At 38.2% G+C, this 26,735-nt stretch overlaps 1 protein-coding gene across 1 annotated transcript in view; it reads right to left on the bottom strand.

Annotated features, from left to right (window-relative positions):
* bicc1a (BicC family RNA binding protein 1a) overlaps nucleotides 1-26,735 on the bottom strand; it is a 70,293-nt gene that overhangs the window by 26,979 nt on the left and 16,579 nt on the right. The window contains exons 2-3 of the mRNA XM_008429252.2: nucleotides 13,086-13,132; nucleotides 5,367-5,436 (exon numbers count right to left, since the gene is read on the bottom strand). Of these exons, the coding sequence (XP_008427474.1) occupies nucleotides 5,367-5,436; nucleotides 13,086-13,132 (117 nt within the window). The remainder of the gene's footprint in view (nucleotides 1-5,366; nucleotides 5,437-13,085; nucleotides 13,133-26,735) is intronic.

The following is a 26,735-nucleotide window of genomic DNA, read 5'->3' as shown; positions in this document are numbered from 1 at the left end:
AAAACAACACATTTATCAAGAATATGAAACACATGAGTGAAATCATAAAACAGCCTAGGGAGAACAAAGAAACACGGAGTGAAAAAAACACAAAGAGCCATTGGAGAGTTTTCACAGCCTCACTGCTGATTCCAGGCAGTTTTCCCATCATTTGGCTGTTGCTGTAAACAACCCAAAAGCTCTCAATTTTCTCCTGCAAAACTTACTTTGACCATTAGGGGGAGTTTGGCTCCTCCAAGTGTCCACCAACTAACCTGCAGAGCACATCTGGCAAACATTAGCCAGCCTAAACGAGTGTTGCAGTCGTGATGTTGAACACCCCCACATTTCTGGAGTGCGTTAGTTTTTTTTTTTCTCCCCCTCCTCTCTTTTAAGGTGATTGATTGTGGAATAAAAAATGAACACCTTAAGTCATAATTTGGTTCACACGACAGCTATGAAAACAAACAACAACAAGGGCTGGACTCGCAGCTGAGGACAGTTAGCCTTTTCATTTGCACGCAGCTTCGCTTGACAGAGGAGAAACCTTTTGACCCAGAATTCTCTGCTGGCAAAGCTGAAGGATTTTTTTTTTCCAGCTACATTAGAAAATACCACACAAATGAAGAGAATTAAGAGCGTTTGGCTTGGCCTTTTCCATTCAAAAACATCTGCGGAAACAGAGAAAGTTCCAGTTGGCGTCGAGGAAGGGCTATTAAAAATGATTTTCATATAAAAACAAAGAATAGAACCTGAAAAATTGGAATCTAAATATGATCAGATGAGTTAACGATTTGGTCAGAATGCTTTTTATTTATTTATTTATTTTTATGAGGAAGACAGGCATGAGTCCACACTGTATTAAATCACTGGCAGTGTGCTTCTTCTGATAGCTAGCTCCTCAGGCTACCGACTGGACTTATCACACTTTTGCAGGTTGCAGAGATTACTTCCTGCAGGTGATAAATGAAATAGAGAGGCTGCTTTTCTTTGGATAAAGTGCCAGACTGAATGTGGAGAGGTTGCAAACATACAATTCCCATCAATTGAGATGGGATCCTGTATATTAACACCACATGGCAGAGGAAACACTGCCACAGAATTCCAGGGAAATAAGCAGAGCTATGAAAAGCACGACTTTAGATTAAAATAGTTAAAAACACATTTCAGCACCAGAGAAACGGCTGAGTCGTCTGTTACTTTAAGGGCTGAGCAATTGAGGTCTGTGTTTTATTTGTTATGACATGATGAGAAACAAATGCGGTGACGATCTTTGCCTTAAGTAATTTAAGTAATTTTAAATGTGGCTTCTATAACATTTAAAATACCAGTCAATAGTAATGTACTAATTATGGCTGTTATGTGCACATTTATTATGTATTTATGACGTTGTTTCTCCAAATAAAATATACTAAAAGGAATTAATAACAGCAGTAGTAAAAGTATTACGTGACAGTTTTAATAATCAATAAATTAGAATATTAGTGAAAAGTTGATCAGCTCAGTTACTCAAACCTTCTGATTATTTGATGCTTACATCTAATAAAAACACAACATTTAATATGAGAGCAATAAGAAGCATCTCAATACAAAAAGGTGGGGCTTAATGAAAGGTTTAATGTTTAATACCTTAAAGGCTGATATTTTCAAAAGATACTTTTAATCTGTGCTAATTTATTATGATGTATGGTTGTCTGTTTCAGACAAGGTTTTGTCTTCAGAAAAAGCCAAAAAAAAATAAAAATAAAATAAAGACACCCCTATTAAAAAAGAGAGATAACTTGCATGAAAAATGGTAAAATAATAATAAAAAACATATTTAAATGAAACCATGGGAATTACTGTAACACAAAGAATGATAGCACTTCCAAAGAAATAGACGTTGAACCACAAGTGAACAGGAAGTGTTAACTGTTAGAAACCAGAGTGTCGGCATTAACGTTGTTATTTTTGTCTTTATAAGCAGCAATTAACAAGGTTTATAGATTTGAGAGCTGTCTTTAAATAAAGTATGTTTGGGACAAATTGCAGCAAAACAATAATTACTTAAATAGGTGTAAAATATGTTATTTTGAGTATTCCTAAGGTCTGTATTGTATCGATTTGCAGAAAACTGTCATTGGCTGCTGTGTCATTAGTAGAGCTAACAAATAACATTTGTATGTAAATGTAAACAAATTCACGATGCTTTAACCTACTTCTTTATCTAATATGTTAAATTTTTCATCTTATGTTTTTATTTTGTGAAGCACTTTGAACTTGCCTTGTAGTTGAAATGTGCTGCACAAATAACTTTTTGTCCCTCCTACAATGTCAATACTTTATTCTCCAGAAGCCGTTACGACTCTAATTATGCAAATGAAATAAGATGAGAAGATGAAAAGTTAAGGCCAATATTTACTTCACAGGACAGAGAAAATAGTTGTTTTTACCATGCTTTTTTTTTTTTTTGAAGAATGATCCTTGCTAGCAAGAACTTTGTCCTTGTCCTTGCATCCAGTCTTGAGTAAAAGTAACGTCTCCCTTCTGATGGAGCGTTCATTAGCCTTTCAACATTCGGCTAAAAGTTAGCTTTTAGCCGAATGTAGCTGCCTCCTTTTAGTTAGGCAGCTAATAGAGAACAGAAAAGGCTGAGAGCAAATTGCATAATGTCCCTCTGCATGTAGTTACGACAAAACTAGCTTCAAAGAAGTTTTAAAACCTTAAAAAAATTCCATAATGTTTTTTATAATACAGCAAAGTAGCTACAGCAAAACTTGACAGCAGTTACTTTTAAAGTAGCCCGAGTTGTTGAACAGCCAAAGATCCCACAGTTTTTAATGTCACAGCAACCGAATACAGATTTAATAACGTCATTTTAAACTCAAATTTTGCGTGAAATGTTATGTAAGCATAAAAAAAAAATAATTCTGTCATTTCCTCTAGTGAATGCCCTTTCTCTTGATCTCGGCATATAAAAGCTAAGTGGAAGCTAATGGGCTTTCTCGACCTCTTCCTTTCCTTCCTTTGCTCCCCAAGTCGTTCGAGCACTGGGACGGTTCCCCACGTCTCTTTGCTCAAACCAATCATAAGATAACCAAGTGATTCCCCCACAAGTTTTCCTCCTTGCTGCTTTTCTTGGTTTCAACAACACAGCCAGAAACATGGACAAATAAAAATCCTGGGACAAAATTGAAAGTATTCTCACTTTGTCCACATGTAACATCTCCCAGTCGGTATAGGATGCAGGTTTTTGTGAATGAAGGGACGCTTAGCGTGAACGAAGGGTCATGTACGTATGAACTGCCAGGACTTAAAGTTGATTATGTATCAGAGAGGAAAAATGTTAAAGAATCCCCCCCGTAATCCCTTCAGCATTTGTCTGAGCCGACTAACTGAGGAAGTTACATGATGTCAGTGGATCGCACATCTGGTTCGAAGACTAGCGCTGGCAATTCTCCTGGGGGAAACAAAGCGGGCACAGCTACACCTATTCCTCCACCCCCCGTTTTCCTCCTCCGCAGTCCCTCCCTCCCGGAAGAGCTTTAAATAACCATGCGAATCTTTTATTGGTAACAGAATGCTGGAGCAACTTTACCAATAAACACGAGAGCTTCGACTCCCACACCTCCGCCTACGCAGGAGAAAGAAAGGAAAAAAAACAAAGAAAAAGTCCTGCGTGCAGATGAAGTTATTAGCTTGCGAGGAATGGAAAACATGTAAGCTTTCATCTGTGCAAATGGCTCAATTAGCTTTTTACTTAAGAATGCAAGTGTAACGTAGAAATACGTCCCTCTCATCCATCTGATTCCAATAGCTTTGTCCGAGACATCCGGCTAAAACAAGACTGACTGTTAAAATAAACTCTTAAATAAAAATAAATAAAAAAATAAATAAACAAAACATGTCAAGATGTAACATTTTTGAAATTCAATCTAATCTAGCTACTGACTGTTATATGTTATATTTGTTTTCAATAAATGCCATAATCAGCATGAAAATGGGAGCATTAGACAACAACAATGGCATCAAATAAAATTCCTCTCTCATATTTAGGGTCTTATCTATGTAAAACCAGGTTGTAAAAAGTTAGGATTTCTAAGCAGCTAAGACTTTGTCAAATGGCTCTTATGTTTTAAAATTAGTTAGTAAAATACCAGCATAGCATTTTACATATTTGCTAAATCTTACATATTTGCTATCTCACATAGCAAATATGTAAGATAACAAGATGTTCAACTTCAGAAACTAATCTGCACGTCTCTCAAGTAAACATATTCATACCAGAGGAAAGCCACATATTTTACGAGCTCATTTTATGAGCTCAGCACATCAGACACAAACATCCACAAACAGAAGAGGCATGGCAGAAACAACATCCAAGTAAAGACTAACACATTGCTCCGGTCTTTGACATGACTTCAGAACAACAGGTCATAATCAGGGCATCAACAATAAAAATAAAAAAAAAATTATTTTTCACTCGGTCAGTGAACCGGTCATTTCAAAAAGCTCTACCTTCCATGAGCGTCGGATGTGTCAGTGTGGAAGCCTTTCACTGAACAATACAAATAAAATCAGAGGGCACACGAGGGGGATAATAACTATGTAAGCTTCAAGGAAACATGCATTTTTGCAGCTTTCTTTTACAGTGCAACCTGCTGCTCAAACTAGAAGCCCAGTAGCCCACGAACTGGAGCAATTTGTTTTGAATTTATAGCGACAGAAAAAGAAAGCTCTTTAAACTGTCAATTCAGCCACGGCGGAGGCGAAAACAAAGATTTAGAAGGCCGTTAATCACAGTCCCACAGCGATAACAAGAACGGGAGAGAACAAGTGTAACCTGTACCTAGAAGAAGGCAGAAGGTTACATTTTTGATAATAAGTTTAAACTCATGAGCAAACTCATGAAAAGTATGAGTTATATCCAAATGCATTGGAAAAAATAGCATAGTGGTGTTATTTTTTCTGGAAAACTCGTTGATATGTGGTTTAGCTCTGTTTTTACTCTTCTAAAAATGTTTTCTCACATAAAACCTACATCCTGGTCGCAGAATATTGTGAAATGATCGATAATGAAGTTCCTGCCTAAACTGAATTCCTGAAACATAACATGTGATTCTTTGTTCAAGTAAACATGTGCATTTATTATACTAACTATAATGTAGCGTCAGACTGTGACTCAGTAACAATAAGTACTTAGGATAAATGACTCTGTTCTACATTAGGAACAAAAAAAACAAAAACCTCCAGATCATTGTCCTGATTTCCATTTACGAACAAACCACTCCAGTTTCAAGGCGGACATTTTCGGCCAAGGTGAGTTTGAATCCCTGCTACCATTTCAACAGCTTTCAAAGTCACCATCTTGTCCAAAGGGAATAATAATCCCACAAAAACATTTTTACCTTTTTTGGACTTGGCTCCAATTTTCAGTTTGGAAGGCCAGGCTATCTGTGTTTGGGTCTCATCCATGATCTGGAAAAGAGTGAAAATAGGAAGATATTAGTTCATCATACACACAATGACATTAGCAGACACCGCGTGTTGGAAAGATGCAAGGAAACTGTGTCTAACTGAGTAAAATGACGATGAGCACAGGACTGGTAAAATACCCAAAGAGTCAGAGAAGCTACGGGATCTATTACTAGATTTCACTTTGAACCTATTTGCTGAATCAGGGTGGATTTTTTTCCAGACATACATTTCTGCTCACGGTTCAAATTCATCCCACCAAAAATGAAAAGGAAAAAGGAAATCAAAAGAGAGAGGACTTTTAGGTTTGGAACTAAAAAAAGGAAGAAAGAAAAAAAAAGACATCTTTATGAGAAGAACCCTTTGAGAAATCTAACCAAGAGCATATGCTAGAGTGGTTTAAGAAAACAAACAGCAGGAAGTGGGAATAAAAAGAGTAAGAAGGTGTTCGGGAGGCACTTGGGTTTCTTAATAAACTCCCGCTTGTCTTTTCGAGCAATAAGAAGTTCACCTCGACTGGATTAACAGCTGCAATCCATAAACAACACTCTTCGGAAGAAGCTCGTCCTAAGAAGGGGTTAATCTAAGTGGAGAGGGGGAAAAAAAACAAAACAAAAGAAAAACACCACAAGAAAAAAAAGAAAAGAAAAGGAATGATCGCTGTGTCCTAATGGCTTTGTCCTGCTCAAGACGTTCCATCCTTGTTTTCGCAAATGTCCTGCAGTCTTTTGTTTATTTTTATAATTTCCAGGGGTTTGTGCTTTCGGGGTGGAGAAGATATGAATTTCTCAAAGTTCTCGAAGTCCCGGCCACGTGACGAAGCGCTGGAGGAGCATGTCAAGCCGTTACAACACCGCCAGCCACCACTTAATATATCTCAGTGGACAACTGCATTGAGCCATAAGATAAACAGTGCAAGTCAGATGGACGCGAGTGTGCATTAAGCCCCATTAGCGCTCCCTGCAGATGTGCAAGCTTATTAACACGGACAGGAAATCCAAAACGAGACGACTTTCCTCTTGTTTATTAATTTCAGTGCCAGGATAACGTGTTGTAGCTCGCAGCTGGTGCCAAACACCCGAAAAGGTATGTGTTTAATTTCTCCACATGGCCCTCTGGAAGCGGCGGGGTCTGTTTGGGATCCTTTGAAATAAAGTTTGACAACTTGTCCACTGCCACCCGCGCCCACCTGAGAAACGGAGAGTGAGCTCTGCAAAAAGGTCCAACACATGCGTTTCTTCGTTCTGCAGCTTTACGCTCTGAGTCTGTGATGGTTGACTGGAAGCCCTTTCAAGCCTCACTGGTTTCCTACATCCCAGCCCTATAATCACATATAAAAATGGACAAGCTAGATCATCAGCTCGACAAAAAAAATAAGGCGACGTTCAATCTTTCGAACAGGCTCGGTAAAAAAAATTGGCGCTTTTTAAGAGGTTACAAAACAAAAACAACAAGTGAGCGTTGGTTCTGATTTGAAACACAACAACATTCATCTGAAACGCATTAAAGCAAATTAATGCAAGACAATAAATTTCTTGCGCAACACATTAGCACAACAAATGCCTTTAATAATGTGAGATGTTCTTGTTTTGTTTTTCCAGCTTTGGCTTTATCCCATTTCCTAACATGGATTCAGATCTTGACTTTGACTGAGCCACACATGAAAATGCTCAAGTTCAGCAGCTCTGAAGCCTTCACAGGACATTTCTATCTCTCGTGAGTTTACAACATATTCATAGAGACTGTGTACTATTGCACTTATTTCTAAAGGCAATTGGCTCTATTGGATTTCATTTAGGGGTATCAGACTAAGCAAAGATGAAAATAAATGCGTGGCACTCTTTTCAGATTTACTTTGCAAAAACATCTGAAAACTACGTTTCACTCCTACTTTCTGCTGGTCCATCACACAGAATCTGAACAAAACGCGGTAAAGTTTGTGGTCTTAATTTGAGAAAATGTTGAAAATATCAATGGCTAGGGGTATTTTGACTGAGCAATCTATGCTTTCACAGATCAGCATTTATTTGTTCTGATGAAGCAATCACAAAATTGATTCCTTGTGAAATAAAACTCAATGAAAATAAAGCCAAATTCGCTTTATTTGGCTTTGAAGTTGAATGAGCAGGTAAAATATTTATCCATCAGTCGACTACCAAAATAACCACTGCATAAAGATGTACAATGTTGCCATCCCTTCTCTCATTAGAGTTTTTTTTTTCTTGCTGCAATAAAATCAATGACTTCACATGCAGGCCTGAAACTTTAACCCGATGAGTTTTTTTTTCCCTAACTGGGCACTTGATGTTATCCTGAGGCAGTAATTCTAATCTATTACAGGACACCCACACCGCCGTCGTCTAGTACATGTGAGGAAGCTCAATAAATCACCTCCAGCCCAGAGCGGGACACTAACTGCGCTGACTCAAGTCACGTGTTCGCGCTGACAGCTGGATGTGGTACAAACAAGTGAAAAAAAAAATGGTATTTTGTGCTTAATGATACAAAGGGAAACAAATCCACATCGGTTCATGCTTTTTATTTGTTTATTTTTTTATATTTTCACCTTTTTTTTTTGGCTTCAAGTCCTATGACACTGTCTGGGTTTTATCACGGAGGCATTCATTTAGAACACTGCAATTTAACAAAAATATCACTGCAGCCAGTTCTCAGAGGCTGCTGTAATTACGGAGGCAAGGATGGACTAAATATAAAACCATGACTGATTCCGCTTTGAGTTTTAGATTAAATTATGATTGAAAAGTGTGATTTTAAAATTCAAATTTGCTCTTTTTTTTCAAGCTAAGGTAAATTTGAAATAAATAAAAAAACAAAAAAAAGATTTATCATGAAATGACATCACGGCCCTTCGTTTGTATCTTCAAGCACTTGAGTCGTCAACATTTTCTGTAAAAAGGGCTTTGTTCAGAGAAACCCGCTTCCTGTCCAGCTTTGCTGTTTTTGGCAGCGCTCAGCAGATGGGACTGATTTCTGACAGACCACACACCATTTTAAAGGGCTGGATGGCGTTTGTTTTCACGAAGGGCCTTGAAACGGCTAAAGGTATTTAAACAAATTAAGAAACCTATACATTTACTATTCCACACTTCTTCTTTTTTTCCTGCCACTCCACCCTTTTTCCTAACTTGAACAAATACAGACGTTGCTGCGATAGGTTTTCATGGCATCCTACTAACAACACCGATTGGGTAGTTGAGGTTTTGAACAGCAAAGAAGCCTAGAGCGATGTGTAGCATCACAAACGAAGGAAATGTCTAAAAAAGACAGTACATGTAGTCAATGCATGTGACTTGGTAGTCACGGCAGCAAATCGGCATGGCAGTGGCTTGTTTCCTGGACGTTTCTGCAACGGTGCAGCTGTTAGTTCAGCTGGAATGTGTGATCGTGGAGCAAGACGGGGAGAGGGCTTTAGTAGAGTGTAAAGCAGAGTTAAGAGGCTAAAGACAGCAGAGCTCGAGGCGGACAGAGCTGACTCAACCGTCCCCTCGAGACTCAACAGCCGTGTCAAGAATCCAAGTGCTAACTCGCAGCTATCGCCTTGTTACCCCTCTTGGCTAGTAATGTTTACATAATTATGAAAAGGCAACACAAATTTACAAGGAGGGAAGATTTGCAAACACCACCGTCAAACATTTAATCAAATATATACACATCCTCGACCAGAGGAAACCTAATTATTTAAGCTGCCAAATTAATATTTCTTTACTTTTCTTCTTAAAAAATAAAAATAAAACAAAAAAACCCCCCGCTGAAAAATAGTGTCAACACAGTCTGTGGCACTCAAATCAAGAAGCACTGCTTGGCCACCAGGTGGGGCAGTTTATATGTTTTCCAGCCATTTCATAGCACAATCAAGTAATTATGTTACATTCAGTTGTTATGAAAATGCATATGACTTAAAAGGAATGTGACTTTGTAATTACGCGTCATAAAATTGGGCCTATGTCTCTTTAATGGCAGCCACCACTGATCGCGCTGTCCAGTTAGTCTGGACAGTAGCAGTTTGCTGTAGCGCTACTCGACACATTTGACATCAAACGACTGGTAGAGAACAGCTCATTCATGAAACGATGGACAGGGAACGCACCTGGAGGTCAACTCTAAGCACCTCTGTTTATTTTATGTGGCTATCTGCAATTCCAAGAGATTTTCAAGTGGCTATGCACCATTTACCCGTGTATCATGTAGACTACACCACTATTATCAGCAATGCAAGCACATGCAATATTTATTTGAAAGGAAAACTTACAAATATATGCCACACAACATTGTGTGTGCATCTGGTTTAACTCTTTGTAGACTTGTTGTGAATTTGCCTTAAAACAAATCACACTACCAAGGTGACATAATGCATGCCAACAATGCTAGTTGATGTCAACGTCACCCAGGACACTATAAGAGAAACTTTGCTGTCGTTTAGCGTTTAGTCACACTTAGTCAATGATTTAGGATCTGCTTGAGGGGAAAAGCACAAAATATATGTATATATTTTATAGAATTGGAAAGAAATTCACACAGTAAAATATAAACCATATGTATATGGGTATATGTGACATGCAATGTCACAAATACACACTTCAAACCTTAATAAGAACTAGTTAAAGTTAGTATCTCAATGACTGACCGAAAATGTTACTGTCCTACTTAAACATTTTCCTTTGCAGTATCAAACAAGCATCAATGCACATATTACTGACATACAGTCTGAATGGATGGTACAAGTAAGGGGATATTTATTAAAGTTCAAGCAGTTTTTTTGCAAAAACGAGACTGCAAACAGCGATATCCTGACATTTGGCTGCTCTGCCACATCTGAGTTTTCCAGCTAGAACTCTGACTTCAGAAGGAGAGTTGAGTTCCTGACTGGAAATCGACTTCTAAGATTAAGTTTCTGCTAAAATAGTCGCAACTCATTTTTTACCTTTTCTCCTCAGTAATTAAGATCTTGAGTTTTTATTTGAAGTTTAATGGAAGCAGTTAGGAAAAAACAAGACAGCGAGGAAAAACCCATAAAAAAAGGTGGATGTAGTTTTTAGCAGAGAAGGGAAGAGTATACCTGTGCAAAGTGGGTCTACATGTCATCAGTTCTCCAATCCACATGCAGAATATGGGTCACAAGCGCAGAAAATTTGTGTTTTGCATAAATATCAATGTAAGTGCGGATTGGGCCACAAAACTGTCTGACCTACTTATGTCAGCCTCTCATAATTTCCTGCAGGATGAACATTCAATCTGGACTGTGGTAATTTTTGGTATTTTTTTTTTTTCCTATGTCAGAGCAAAGAAATACAAGTTGCTTTGGTGCAAAAAAATAAAAAAACTAAACAAAATAAATGATGTTTGGCCTCAGATCTAAGCGTGCTGGCACTGTTATATGAGGCCTGGCATAATTTAAAGAACCACATTCTCTGGGAAGAGAGACGGAACAGGCGATCCCAGATGAACTGGCTGCAAGTTCAAACTTGCCTCTCAGCTCAAAATCCACTCTGAGACCTTCTGTGGTGAACAGTTATCATCTTCACCAGCTTCAGCTTAGCTTCTCAAGTCTCTCTTTTGCCTCACGGCTCAACCTCTGCGCCGCTTTCCAAGAAGCTTTCTGGTCTTATCCATGAATTCAAACTCCCAACAGATCACAATGGGAAACTTTTCCAGCACAACAGCGCCTTAAACTGCCTACTGACACATGTTTTCTATTAAACAATCATGAACCTAATTTGCAGAGGAAAAACTCTCACTGCACCAGACTGATAGCAGTGAGACATCTGTGGTGTAACGGAGTGCAAAGACGAAGCGACATGAAAGCAAGAGGGAGCGTTTGCGGGCCAAAACCAAACGGATATTCCCTCATATGAGCTGCGAGAACTTCGACAGGGCCAATCCCAAAGTGGTCCAACTTGTGGTCTGCTGCCATCATTGTTACTTTTTCACTGGCTCTGTGAACAGGGCGGACTAAACTAGACTCAGGGAAGTCCAGCAGACGGTGAGTAAGAGGCTCTGATCAACCGAGGTAACTGGGGTTTGGGGAGAAAGCGCAGGGGCGGACCGCTTTGTGCTGTGACTGAATATCTCATTCCCAAAGCACAAGCAAAAAGAATGTGCGTCAAAACAATAAATATATAAATAAAACTGACCATATGCTCTCACAAGGAAGCTGGAGAAGCAGTTTACTAGTTGCACTGAATATGTGCGGTGGGGCTGTGGGACAGGCAGGGAGCCGTCCAACTAAGAGTTTCCATTTTCATCAACTTCAAGGTATTCTACGCAGCTCATCCATTTTCTCTCAACAATACTGCTGCACACTCGGTGTTTATTTTCCTGACTTTTACTGGGCATATACGGGGAATCAGGAGTTATGGAAAATGGAAATACTGCTGGGAAAGCACAAAGCCGGGACTCCTACTTCTCTGCTTCCTGCCAAGTCAAACATCGGCAAGCTAATTTCTATTATCTGACTTAACATGTAATTAGGACTATTTCTTTAAGCAAACTTTAAGTCACAGAGTCACAGATACATGATATTTATATTCAAGTACACACAAAGCTACAGTACGATCCATCCTCCAAATTCCAACGAAGGGGAGACGGGGGAATGAAAAGGCGCCTGGCTTTAATTACTTAGGTTAAGAAAACTGCTGCAGGAAAAACGAAATAGCCGCTTTTTGACATTAAACTCCGCTTCCCAAATTCCGAAAACAAAAGCGGAAAACAGAGAAAAGAGGACCGCTGAAACAAACGCCGCTATCCTTCACTTCTGTCATTACAGCCCCAGTAGCTTTCTGAGGAGGGTGTTTACCAGAGTCTGAAACTTGTTTTAGGCACGTAACAATCTACAAGCGATGTTTCAAAGAGAAGAAAACAACGAGCAAAACTGAGTAGTAAAACACGACACAGTGTTAATGTTTGGATTTTTCCAAAAATGACAGAAGAGTTCATCTAATAGTTGCCATGCGTGACTGGGAGGTTGTTCAACGTTTACCTAAGACTTTCAATCAGAACGGCTACAGTAATAGAGACTTTGGTGGAAACATTTTATTGTTAATCTGTTGACATGATCTCACAGTGTATGATCTGTTCTTTATTCATTAAGATGTAGATGGCAAGCAATCCACCTTAATCTAATTTTGGGAGTGTTGGATAGTCTAAGAAAAGACTCTTCAGCACAATGGGGAAAAAATACTTTTATATATATTGACTGACCGATCAGAGAGAATAAAAAAAGAACTTGGAGGGGGGAAAAAACGCTTCAAGACTTTGTAAAATCATGGAGAATCCTCCTTGTGCTGTTCTTTGTGCAGTGCCTTCATTAACTTTTATTACAACAGTCCGTAAAAAGACTCAGCGCTGGGCCCATTTTTAACACTGTGCTAAACTCTAGATAATCTGATATGTCACGGTGCATTATGTAAGTGAGAACGGCCCCGTGTGTTGTGTCAGCTGTGTTTTTAACGTCAGAGTCCTGGGGTCTTTTAACGTCAGCGACGTTCTATTGTTTTTGTTTGTTTGGATTTGTAATTAGAAGTGACTGGACGAAACACCCGACGTGCGCTCCCTTGCGAGGAGAGAGAGAAGTGGCGCTCGAATGCACCCCAAAGACAGAGCAAACGTTACCCAGGTGCAGACTACACGCTCACCTTCTGGAAGAAATCCTCTCCGCCGTTCACTCTCCCCTCGGAGGCAGCTAGACAGAGAAAGAGGAAGAGAGAAATCATTTTAATACAACTACACAAACATTCACTTTTAAAGGCGCAATGTAATCCTGTGACAGCCAAATCACACAATGATTATAAAGTCCTCACAGTGCTACAGTAACTTCATTCAGAGCTAGTGTTTATGGTGGATTTCTGTTTCTCTGGGTATTTTATTTGGCACATTTACTGGGATTGCAGATTGGCGGCAGTGGAATAAAATGTTCCAAGTAATTTTCTATAATCCCAGAGATGGGACACAGCTTCCATGAAACAAATTGGTGGATACAAATCATTCAGCGTATTACACTAGCCAAAAATGAAGTATTTCACACATTATGGTCAACTGATTGCCCAAGTTTTTTGAGCACAGCTTCAAAGAAACTCAAAACCAGTTTGAAAAATCACCTGTAAACAAACTGAGCGTTAGGTGTTTGCAGCCAGAGCTCAAAACAGAAGCGAGTCAGGACTGAAGCCACTCCAACACATCTGAAAGTCCTTCTAACCGTTTCAGCTCTGTTGATCTAAAATACATTATCTGCCACGCAGGGCAAATTCATATGACGCTCTACAGCGAGCGCCTAAATGATGCTTCCAGGAAGAGTTTTCAAGATGGGTCGCAGGCAGTCTGGGTAATTTTAATAGCAGCTGGACAGTCAGATGGATTATAGACTTTGGTTATTGATGCTGACCTCAGTGAAACAACCTGAATGATATTATTAGAAGAAAAAATAAATTCCTGCAAAAATGATGGTACTGCACTGAACTGAAAATCCACAGAGGAGGTCAAACCACATAATGGAGCATATTACAGCTTCTCTAAAATAATTAGATGATTCCTGGGTCAGGTGATTCAAATACAAATTGGTAAAACTACTTTGCAAAGCTGTTCTGAAAACAGTTTTATGGAAATGTGCACACAAAATGCTGTTTACTGTTTCTAATCCGTTCAAAAGACCAACCGCCAAAGATCCGTTTCTTCTTCATGCAGAGATTAAAGCCAGATTGTTGAGTGCCTACATCCAGAGCCATTTGTACTGAAACAGACTTCTAAATAAACACGTCTCCAGACGACAGTTCATGAAGACGGAGAGTCTGGCTTTGCTCAGCAGATGAGTCCGTTCCTGGTCAAAATGTGTGCATGTAAAATCATCGGTAGCCCACTCAGCTCATGAAAGACCAGTTCTGGCTTCTCTGAGACATTTAAATCAAACACAAGAATTATTTAAGGAAAAGAATCTCAAAAAGCGTTCATAAATCTGAGACATTTATTTTAAATTCTCTAGTTATCAACAAGAAGATTTTATCTCAGTTCATTTACAGAAAAGTCCCATTTTTGTCACAGTTTACATTTGTAAAGACATAACCTGTTACATTACTAGCTGTCACATTTGCTAGCATAGGGAGCAGCATCCAAAAACCAGTGGTGGGGATAATGACATCAAAATAAACAATGTTATTAATGTCGTTATGTTTTTCAATAATGAGTAATCTAACCAAATACTTCTTTCACTGGTACAATACCATTTCCGCTGCTAAAAAGAGAAAGCCACACATTACTATAATTCAGAGCTGAGGTAATCTACCGTATTTTCCGCACTATAAGGCACACCGGATTATAAGGCGCACCTTCAATGAATGGCCTATTTTAAAACTTTTTTCGTATATAAGGTGCACTGCATTATAAGGCACATAGAATAGACACTTCAGTTTGGGTTGCCAATTTGTTCCGTACTCTATTATTACACATCCACATTTGTAAAGAACTGGTCCCCGAGTACTTTATATAGTAGGCTGCCACAGTCATTGTTTCACTCACGGTGTTGGTGTTGCGATATTGTGCCCACTGACACGCTGCCGCCGCAGCCTCTGTCTCTCTCTTTTCTCTCCCCTCTGCCCCCCCCTGGCTTTAAATGCATAGACATCAAACTTTATTAACAAACCAGTGTTCTGACAACTATCCCAGCATGCACCGCGCACTTCTTCTTCTACGGGGGAAAATGAAGTCGGCGGCTGCTTACTGTAGTTGCTAGACCTATTGTGGCTCAACATTGGTGCATATATAAGGCGCACCGGATTATAAGGCGCACTGTCGGCTTTTGAGGAAATTGAAAGTTTTTAGGTGCGTCTTATAGTGCGGAAAATACGGTAAGCTAGCATTTTTAACTGAAAGTGCAGTTGTCATTTTTGTCTCGAAGAGCTAAAAAGGCGCAAATAAATATTTGAAATGTAATTAATGCCCCAGTAGCAATGTTGTTCTTTATATATGTAATAAGCAACTTCTCACAAAGCACCCCATGTTCTTCAGCAAAACTAGTAGTCACAAAGAATGACAGTGTTGACGCTAACTAGCACACAGGAGAAGCATAAAGTCAGGCAAGGTTAAAATAAAGTGGATGGGGTAACGTTGTCCAAGCAGCCTGAGCTTAATTTTACACCGTGCAGCTATATTATTAGTGTACAAAGTTTCCCGCTTGTAAACTCCTTCTGCTAAGTGTCTATTTTTTATACACTGGAAGAAAGTACGTAACTTCCTTACTGTATGTGAAAATGGGATACCGCTGAGACAGGACACAGATAACGTTTTAAGCATGCCGTCAGCTTTTGTAACATTAAAAAGTAAAAACTGTAACAGATGGGGAAATAATGTGGATGAAGCAATGCTGGATTCCTTTTTAGCTACTTCAAGAGCTTCAGATTCTTCTTTTTTAAGTCAGAGTGGCTTCAAAGAGTGACTGATGCTCACAGTGACGCACTTGGAAAACAACTAAATATGCATCCAATCTGATATGAGATAAATCCAGTTTCCTTGTAAAAATTAAACTGCAATAATCGAACTGGAGAAAGTCTATAATGAAGACTGGCGATACAACAATGTCTCAATTATATTTTAGTTTAGGTACACACCAATTACAATAACTGGTGTGATGGTAGATACAAGGATAATTGCTCTGTTCTTTGGCAGCTTTAAATGATCCCAGATTATGAAAACCCTCTTATTGTGCAATTCCTCTCCTAAACTTGAGACTTACAAGTTTAGTTGTAGAGAGCAGCAAATAAACATGGTTTATTCCAGGGTTGACAAAAGATAAACAGTCTAGCCCAACAGAACAGATTTTCTTCTGCATTTAATTCTTCAGAAATAAATAAATAAACAAATGCTAATGTCAAACTTAATGTCTCTATCACAGGAGGTGAATAGATGAGAAATGATTCAGGGTCGGGTGTGAGGATGCTAATGCTAATCCGTACAGCCTCTCCAAACTGTATTTGCACAGATTGTTGACAAACATGATTTTGTCAGTTATAGAATTCAAACAATTTTACTTTCAAATTCCAGTTAAATACAGAAAAAACTTTTTTTTTTGCCTTTTTTTATTTCAAAACTGAAAATGTAAAAGATTTTCAGTATCCACTTTGTTCTGAGTTCAGTAAAAATCCCAAAGATTATACATACAGTACTGTAAAAAAAAAAAAAAAGAAGTATTTTTCTGCTGCTTTTGCTTTCTTCTTTTGATAATAATAACCAGTGGACTGATGAGAAAAAAAGTAACACTTTTAAGAAGATACGCTTTCCCATTACTAATGGTATGACGCTAACACTTCATTTCAAAAGTAGATAATACACACAGTCAAACATGGTGGTGGTCGGTGATGGTCTTTTGCTGAGTTGCTACTTAAAAACAAGGCAGGAGTTAGCCCTGCAATCGGTGGATTGCAGGGCTTTGGGTTTTGCCCAGATGGACCAGGGGAGTTTAGAGGCTTGGTGTAACAGCTGAGCCCTCCAGGATGTCTGGAGTTCTGGTTGATCAGATGAGTCTGTGGGTCCTGGGCTGCTGGTGGGGGCTCATTTTGCGTTAGCTAGCATCTGTTGGGCTCTCAGGGAGGCCCCTGGTCTTGGTCGGCACAATGTTGGTGACCAACAAGGACGAGGGGCCTTGAAGGCACTGTGCTGTGTTTCCCCTTTCGCTATGTGTGGGCCTGTCCTGTGTCTCTATTTTAATACACTATATACACTAAGGGCTTTGGGGTTTAGGTGGGCTAGACACCACTGTTAGCACGTAGTGGAGGCAATTATTTTTCACATAGTTTTAATATTTAATTCAAGAGTCACACACATGTTAGAATTTGATACTGAAGACATTTAAGTGCAACAAAGAAGGTGAAACAGAATCTGTAAGTGTGCACTTGTTCAAGGGGCTGTGTGCTTAAATCTCTTAATTCCCAGCTTTAAATGTTCAAGACAATGCAACAAAACGGCCACCGGTAAATTTGATTGCATTTGCACTGCATTCCTCCGTGTACCGTTTTAGCTAATATACAGTATGTGTTGTTTAAGCTAGCAGTGCTCTATGTGAAAGAGACCAAAGGTTTTTACAGCGGTTTAGCAGGCAGAGCAAAGGCAAGTGATCTTGATTATTTTTATATTGCTCTTGACGTAAAACTTTAAAGTACTCAGTACACCATGCTATTTATTTTCCATGAAAGGAGGTTGTGCAGCCAGTATGACGAGGATGGCGATGCTTTGACTACATAAAATGAGAACAGGAGTGATTCGTGCCAGAATGGGCTGTATGGAACTCTGCAGGGTATACTTGACCAATGCAGCATTCATATAAGAGCTGCCATTGTGCAAGTAAGTAATTTTGTAGGTGTACGCTGCTGCTTCATGCTGTTATAAACTAAAGCTAAGACTTAAACAGTATAACACTCAGTTTTATGGCAAAATATTTGTTTTGCATTTTTCTGATACATAAAAAAGAGGTAATAATTTCTCCCCAATGATGAAATTATTAAGTCTGAAGGAAAATAATTACAACTTTAAATAGCAAAGTAAACAATAAAACAAAAGTAGCATGAGAATAAAAGCTGGAGATGAACAGAAAGGTGTTAGAAAACACATTGCATTTTGTTGTCAAGCTGCTTATAAGTAAGACAAATACTAGTAATAAGTAAGACAAATACTAGTAATAAGTAAGGCAAATAGCTCAACAGCATTTTTGGAACAAGACTCACAGGAAACTGAAAGAAATCTGCATGATCTCGCTCATGAGTGAGAACATGAGTGATGTGTTTGGAGAAAAACATCTTGTTGAGCCCACATGGAAGACGACTTGGGAGGGACACAGCACGGAGTCCCTGAGCTATGAAACAGTGACAAAAGCCTAACTTTAACGTGTCCTCTGGGGTGGACATGCTCCTGCATGATGCAACAAGCCAGCAGAATAATAATAATAATTGTGAGGTTCTGCACTCAATACATGAGAACAATTCAAAAGTGGCTCTAAATGCTTTATGTTGGGCATTTGTTCAGACACACCTGACCACCTCTTGACCTTTCCAAATAAAAGTAATCAGCATTAACCATTACTTAAGTTTGTATGTTAGGTACAAGCTTGTAGAGGGATATATATATATATAGCATAACAGAATGGATGAAAAAAATCTGATTACATTTACCATGAAGCTTTTTCTCTTCTTAATGGAAATAAGAGGAATACAAAGCTGCCCCTAAAATGCTCCACCCTCAGCTGAAGTTCCCACTCAGCTAAACTTATGCATATAGAAAAGAGAAGTTTGTCTCTGTTTGAAAATAACACCAAAAACTAAAAAAATAAATTAGTAAAATATTTCTTAAATATATGTTGATGGATGAAAATTGTTCTCTGCAGCACGTTTTTGTCCAAACAAAACAAGGCTTTAGTGTTGGCAGTCTGTATTATTGAGGTGATTGAAAAGCAGGAAAAAAAATTGATAAAAAACCAAAAAGTGATTTTCCATAAAAATACACAGCCCATACCTTTCTGCTTAGAGAACCGTGAACCTTTTTTTCATTTTGTTTGGCCCAGAACTAAAGAGCATATATCTATTCTTCAGCTGTGGGCTCTACATAAAAAACAATCTGCTTCTGTTTCTTCAGGGTTACCTGAGTTCAGTGCGCTCTCCTCTGTTCCAGCAAACGCGTCCAACTATTCAGCCCAGATTTGCATGTTGCAATCAGTTCTGTCATCAGACCCACTTTGAAAAATATGCACTAAATATCAACAGCTACTTTCCTTCGATGGCGATTTGAGAAAACAGTTATGACATTTGAAGGTAATCAGACACACACCCTTGCAATTTTCCCAATGTGACTTCTTAAATGAATTCATCACTGTAACGGGATGAAAAGGGCGACGGACATTGGGAGGGAAAGCACCCGGGGCTCGTCGCTGCCAGATGAAGCGGCAGCGTCTGGGATTCATTACCCTGCGGAAAGACTAAGGTTCTGGGAGATTCCGCTGTTTTGACGGTATAGGAATGTAAACAGCGCTTATTTATACGGTTTTGACTTCAATCCACACACAACAGTCCGCAAAACAATAGAGACAGAAACCCAAATCACAAGGCAATTTTGACATCAACAATTTCACTGCTGCACAGTTTGAGTTGGACACTGCTGAGGGTTAGCGAACGGCCGAGAGGGAGCACAAGTTCAAGAAGTTACAACAAGTCCGAATGGCACACATGCAAGCCGTCACACGTTTAGTTTTGACATGTTATATGGTAAAGTTTATTCTGACATAATAAAAAGCCATCTGGTGCCAGATGCATGACCATTGTGTGTTCACCTGTGGCAAACCATCAAATTGGTTCTAAGTTAAAGGACGTAGTTTTGTCTTAGCACAGAATCCACCAATCAGAAATTCTTGTGTACATCCTCTTTATTCCAAACTCCATATTGAGATTCCTTGCACAAATACATTGTTTTAATTAATTAACAATTTGTTTCTCTGCTGTTGCCCAGGGTGACCAAGCTGGCCAAAAGTCAATAAAATCAAAAATTGTAGCATTTCAATAATTATGTTTTTCTCGTTAATAGCATTATTTATCTTTTTTTAACCCTTGTGCGTGCGAGGACCGTGGCAAATGATACAAGTTTTACGTGTGTGGGGTCGGTTGGACCCCATTTCTAAACACAAGGATTAAAAATAATGTAAAAAAAAACTGAACTCTTTCATTTACAATTTTACAATTAGCTTACTTTAACTCAAGTGGTGATAGTAACAGATTACTGTTAGGACAGAGCAGGATGCATAGGACTGTAAAGATACAGGAGATTGCAAACATCATATGTGGTGTTTTTTAAACATATTTGCACTTTAAAACAGCACTAAAAAGAGTTTTGTACATCAAAATATTAGCGGTTGAGAAAGTGCAATTCTTTACTAGCTTACTTGTACCCGCTAATGTCCCATAACTTCTAGAAAAACTGGGTATTTTTAAAATAAATGTCCTTATTATATATGTATTTTAATTTGTTCTTTTAGTTTGCATACTGAAACAGATGCTTTCTTAAAAACTTGATTTATTTTTTATTTTTTTCAAAAATAATTTTTGTTCCCACAATTAAACTTACCAGCCCCTATGAGTCAGACTGACACCAATATGAATGGAACTCTGTAAATTAGACCCAATTTATTTCCAGTATGAGTGAAATGTTTCAAAATGAAGCCAGAGGAAGCAGAAAGTAAGAGGCTACACAGGAACCTGCTGGACGAGACAGAGGCACCAGAGTTAAGCTAATGGTCTGGAAGGTAAACACAGTCTGCTGCTGGTATATGAACTGTTGTTTTGTCTTGAAGTATTAATAAAGTCCTATTTATCTGCAGAGCTGTGTGACGTTCTCTCTGGTTATTTTACAAACAATTCATTTCTGATCTCTGAAATACTCTTTTAAAGCTCCAATTGTACTTCAAATAAATGAATGAGTAACTCAATATAACACACAAGAGCAAAGCTGAGCTTTTTACTTTCCCATATTAAGTTGGACTTATTTTTTTATGATATTGAAGAAAGAACAAGGACAAGTCAAACCTGCAAAAAGATGAAAAAAATACAAAATCATTTTATTTCCTAAGAAATGGGATTTTCGTCTTTTTCATTATGTCCAGGCACATAACTACATACCTCTTTTTCCTGAGAAACTAACAGTATGCTTGTTCTGGCAGAACATGGTAATGATTGCTGTTTTCACAATCACCTTTTAACCTTCTCCTCTAAGTGATCCATTTTTCTCAAGTCTATGATTATCTTACAATTTTGAATTAAGAAATGAGACCACAACATTTCCCTCCAGTTCTTAAAAAGCTGCTTAAACTTCACATTCCTAAAATTGCTTTTCTTTGACACCACTTCTTCACCACAAGTAGAAACCTACACTGTAAAATGTCTTTCACACAAAAAAAGAGCAGCAGGGAAGTAGTGGTAGGGAGACTTTAAACCAATGGATCATAAACAAATATTTTATTTTATATATATATATATATATATGTCTCAATCAGCTGCAGTCAATCAGTTTAATATGATGCCAAAGAAGAAAAAGTCTTGTTATGTCCCTCTGTGAATAGTGCATGTGTGTTAGTATTAAAGGTGTGTAACCTTTTAGACATTTTGGGGAAAAAAAGTTTGATTAGCAGATGACTGCATTTTGTATCCTTTGAATTATTTGACTAAAAGGAGATAAAACTATGTCAAAAGCTATCTTTGATTTTAAAAAGCAAACAGAAGTGTGAAGCGCACCAGCAAAATATCACAAAACTGCACTAGCGGTCCTTAGCTGGTGAAAAAAGTTAACGCCAGCCGCCAGATACGAGTCCATCGGCTAACATTTCATAACAAATGACAACTTTGAACATCCACAGCACAATTACCAAAAGTTAAACAGACAGATACAAAAACAAGACTCAAGAACACACCTGATTAAACATAAACAAGTCCATTTGGTGATTGTCATATTTCCACAACAGCTAACAATACCAGATCCTCCTGTGAGCATCGTGGCTCATAAACATGTTCAATAAGGCGTAGCAAACACACACGCAGCTTCTTTAAACCTTTTACCTCTGAATCGAAAAGGGAAAGCAGAGACAAAGTTTGATACATTACTGATAAAGAAAAATGGCTTCGTATTTACTTCTGTCAAGATACAAGTGATTTCCCACCAATCAGACTTCAAAATAGATTTTACATGGGCTTTTTAACCCTGTTTCAATGGACAGATTGTACTGAAGAGATCACATAAAGAAGTGGACTTATTGCTAATTGAACACACCAAGCCTGTTTTATAACATATCATCTTTAGTACATTTCACATATTCTGTATTTTTCTTCTTCTGAGAAATGTTTTTATGAGCCCTAAGCTTCCTTTTTTCCAAAAACATAAGGAACGATTCAATATCTGTGCTTAACTCGACATCTTGAAATATCCCTTTCAAATGTGAAGCACTAATTCAAATCCCAGTTTGCAATAAAGCCTTTTTACAAGACTGGCTTGGAAAATGTATGCTAAACAGATCTAATTATTATCAAAGCTTTTGGCAATTTCTTTAAAAACAAGGATCAGGGTTTGGCAAAAACACATGAATATAACAAAGAAACATCATAACTAACCATTTGTTCTCACTATGCGACTATCAATCAGTAATAATCCACTTATAATGCTCTGATGATAATCCGCTCGGCTTCTCTTCATATGCCTTCTTGTTTTCTGATTTGTTAGCAGATTTGCTAAAACGTATGATTTTTAAAACATCTGTTTTTGATTTGTCTGAAATGAAGGGCAATCAAGGGCAATCTAAGCAATGGCAATTATTCAAACTCTCAAAAGCACATCATTTGTTTATCTTGTTAATATTGATCTGTAAATTAAAAATGGGTATTTTTACAGCTGTGAGATTGCTACCCTCCATGTTCAGATAGCACACTGGCATCTACCTCAATATTTTTAATTAGCTGAAGAGCACAAGCAAAATTCTGTCTATCTGTAGAAACTTGTGGAATTAAAAACTAAAATATGATATAATAGTACTTTCCTATTTTTATCATGGCATGAATGGCTCACATCAAGGAACAATGATAAGTAGCAACATGTATTTTTGCCTGATCTTCCCTGATAAAATCTACCAGAAAATAAACCATATCAGAACATTGATATGGTTTATCTATTTAGTGTTCCTTAGATAGAGGAACACTATCTAAATCCAATGTAACCTATTTTTTAGATATTGAAGCTCATGGAAAGCAGCGGCTGAAATCACACTGAAGTCTTGTCATTACATTACAATGCAAATTTGGGCTGCTATTGATATCCAATATAAACACTGATGTAACACCAATAATTCAATGACTGATATTTACCAAAACTGTACATGTTTCCACACTCTCTCAACATTGTAAAATAAATGATGCATCACTAACTTTGCTTCTCTGCTTCAGATGAACACCCATAATCCCGTGCTGCATTCCTGTCACTTACTTCTACATAACCAAACAAATACCACATGGTCAACACCCTCCCCGTCCTGAAACACAAACGCCGAAATAAATATTGGTTATTGGTATTGGTCCAGATTCCCTTACGAAGCCGATACCTTTATGTTGAAGCCTAACCAACAGCCAACACCAATGTCAAAGCTGATATATTCTGAATCTCTGGTAAAAATGTTTTGCTCCTCTGTAAAATTTCAGCATGGAGGCATCTTCTTCACATATGGACTGCGTTCTTGAAATGTTTAAAAGATGTTCCGGGAAGTGAGGGGCGCGGGGGGTTTCAAATGCATTCTTGAACTTCTTTGGCGCGTGATAGAATGTCTATAAAATCAGCAGGTGAGAGAAAATGTGCAAATATGACGTGAAACCAGAGGATCAACTACGAGTGAGTGAACGTGCTCGGCGTGAGTTGTATGTCGCATTCTTCTTGACATCGTAGATTTGCTCGATAAATGTGGTTTTCCTAAAACGCAGCATGTGGCGTCAGGTGCTTTTCTGAGAGTTTTACAGTCAATCGGTGATTTCCACAACCTATTTCATGCGTCATATTTAAAGCCTTTTTCTGCTACCAAAATACCAGCTCCCTGCAAAACTATGGCGGTGGTGAGATGGTCCATCTCCAAAGGAAAAAAGAAAGAAAGAAAAAAAAAAAACATCCACCACAAATTATGCATGTGAAAAACATCTGAACCCAATTGCCTGCATGTTCTCATGAATCCTCTCAATGCTCATGGAAGAAAAAGAAAACAGACAATATAACTGATAGCATTTGACCTGGCTGCTTTTCCACAGAAAGAGCTGCTCTCATTCATCCAGACTACACGTCTTCCTCCACTAACAGAATGTTTCTACAAGTGCTCAACCTTGTAGCTGACAGGTAGTTGGCAGTGATGGGATTGAAAGCTAAATGAAAACAGATAACTCTGTTTCCCCGTGAGCCGTTCTGGGATACTTTTATTTATGCTGGCATCTTAGCAACAGATTCCAGCACCTGAGACACCTTTCAGCTGTTTCTAGATGGCAACAGGGCTATCTATTCTCCCATTCATGACTGATGCAGCTGAAGGAGAAACAGCTGTCTGGTTTATATGATCTGCTGTATCGGTGCTGCCAGAGAAGCTTTCTAAGTTTTCAACATAGACATTGTTTTTCAAAGGAAGGAAACTGGAAGGTTGTTACCCCCCTTTTCTTACCCCCCCAAAAAAACATTAATATTTTACCAATTAATCTTGTTTGTTGATGTCTATCAGTTGTTAAATCCTGGCTGCTTTTTATCGTCTAATCCACATTCCTTGTTGTAACGCTTAGTCTAAAAATAGTTTCGGTTTTTTTTTTATTAGAGCAACAGATCACATTCCTAACACATAATTTACTGTCTATTTTCTGTGTTTCCTGCCTCTTTTCCTTTGCCTGCTAGAGATAAGGTTGTGGTAAAAAATAAATGGTCCGTCTATACCAATTTTAACTTACTAGTGAATCAAAATGATAACATCCAATACAAAGTATACAAAATACATAGCACATACATTGAAAGTGGGAGACATAAAGGGCTTTAAGTGACTTTGAATGTAGCATAATTGTTGGTGGCAGGCAGGCTGGTCTGACCATTTCAAAAACTGCTGATCTGCTAGCATTTTCACACGCAACCACATCTTGGGTTTCATCCGAAAAAGATAAAGCAATCAGAGAGCGGGAGTTGTGTGGATAAAAGTGTTTATATCAGAGGCCAGAGGAGAACGAGCAAAGTGGTTTGAGAAGATAGAAACCCAACATCAGCTCAAATAACCAACATGGGTTACAGAAAAAAACCAAACAAAAAAACAATACCAGCTGCCACTCCTGTCGACTGTAAACAGCAAACTAAGGCTAAAATTCAGACAGCCTCGCCAAAGATGGGCAGTAAAAGATGGCAAAAATATCCCCCTGTTCTGATTAGTTTTGATTTCTGAGGCAAGATTTTAAGGTCAGAATTTGACACAAACAACATAAAACCATGGATCCAGCCTCCATTGTATCACCAGTTCACACAGTTGAAGGTGAAATGGTTCAGCAGAATTTGCCTTATTATATTAAAGTTTTTAGGTCTCTTATGAGTTCCAGTTACGTTTAAGTGAAATTAATGTAAAAACATTAACCCATGTATATAGGCAGTGATAGCCTCCCTGAAACCTTTTCTCTTCTTAGTAGGTCTACTATCCACCATAATCTACATTTAGCTTCACTACATATATAAAACCCCGGTCCTTCCTAAAGATATTTCTAAAGTGGCATGTAGCAGTAAGTCTTATATAAACTCTTTTCTTGCTGCTGCTTTTCATATGGAGGAGTTTGGAGCAATATTAGGCAGTGGTGGAGAAAGTACTCAAAATATTTACTTAAGTAAAAGTACAAATACACAGACAAAAATGTACTTAAGTAAAAGTCAAAGTACCACATTAACATTTTACTTAAGTAAAAGTAAAAAAGTACTGGCTTTTAAAAATACTTAAGTATTAAAAGTAAAAGTACTTGCTGAATGCATTGCCTAATCACCAATATCATTAAGTGTGCCAATCATATTTAATTTTAATACATCAGTAAAGTGCCATTTTAATGAACAATGCCACAGATAAAGCAGGTTTTTATTGAGTTTACTCTGTAACATAGTTTAGACTTAGATATGTGATTCTATGCATCATAATTTCAGGGATGGAAACATCTTGTCTCCTGTCCTAACATAACATGAACTTCACTTTTTTTGCCACACATTTATTTTGAAAGAAATCCAACTGGCAGAGGAGGACATGGAACCAAGGAGCCTCGTAGCAGAGTTGTAGTCTAGACCACTGAACCCAAGACCAAATCAAAACCAGCACCCCATGCTACATGACAATAACATTAAGTGCACCTATCAAAACTGCTTCTCAAATTGATCTGAAAGATTCACATTCCCATAAAAACACCTAGATATTAAACACTTAGAGCTGAACTAAATTTTACCAGTGACAATTCAAACTCTTCTTCATTCTGTTTTGCTTTCATCTCTGTGCCACAGAGGTCTCCTGCCATCCCTAAAAAAATAACACCCTGGGCGGTTGCCCATATTGCCAATGTCAGAAATAATAATTGTCTGCACCATTAAACAGCAATTAACAACGCTCAACTATGAACACTGTCCAAGGCCCAATAAGCAAGATGTAACCAAGCAGGAGGAGCACCGTGACTGTTCTCATCCTCCCTCCTGCTGCAACGTCTGCCACCATGACAGGTGACGAAAACAAAGAGCAATGAGCATGCTCTGCGTTC

The sequence above is a fragment of the Poecilia reticulata genome, linkage group LG15 (genome assembly GCF_000633615.1).
Source record: "Poecilia reticulata strain Guanapo linkage group LG15, Guppy_female_1.0+MT, whole genome shotgun sequence".
Classification (NCBI taxonomy): domain Eukaryota; kingdom Metazoa; phylum Chordata; class Actinopteri; order Cyprinodontiformes; family Poeciliidae; genus Poecilia; species Poecilia reticulata.
The sequence above is the reverse complement of the archived record's forward strand: the minus strand, read 5'-3'. Positions and strand labels throughout refer to the sequence as shown.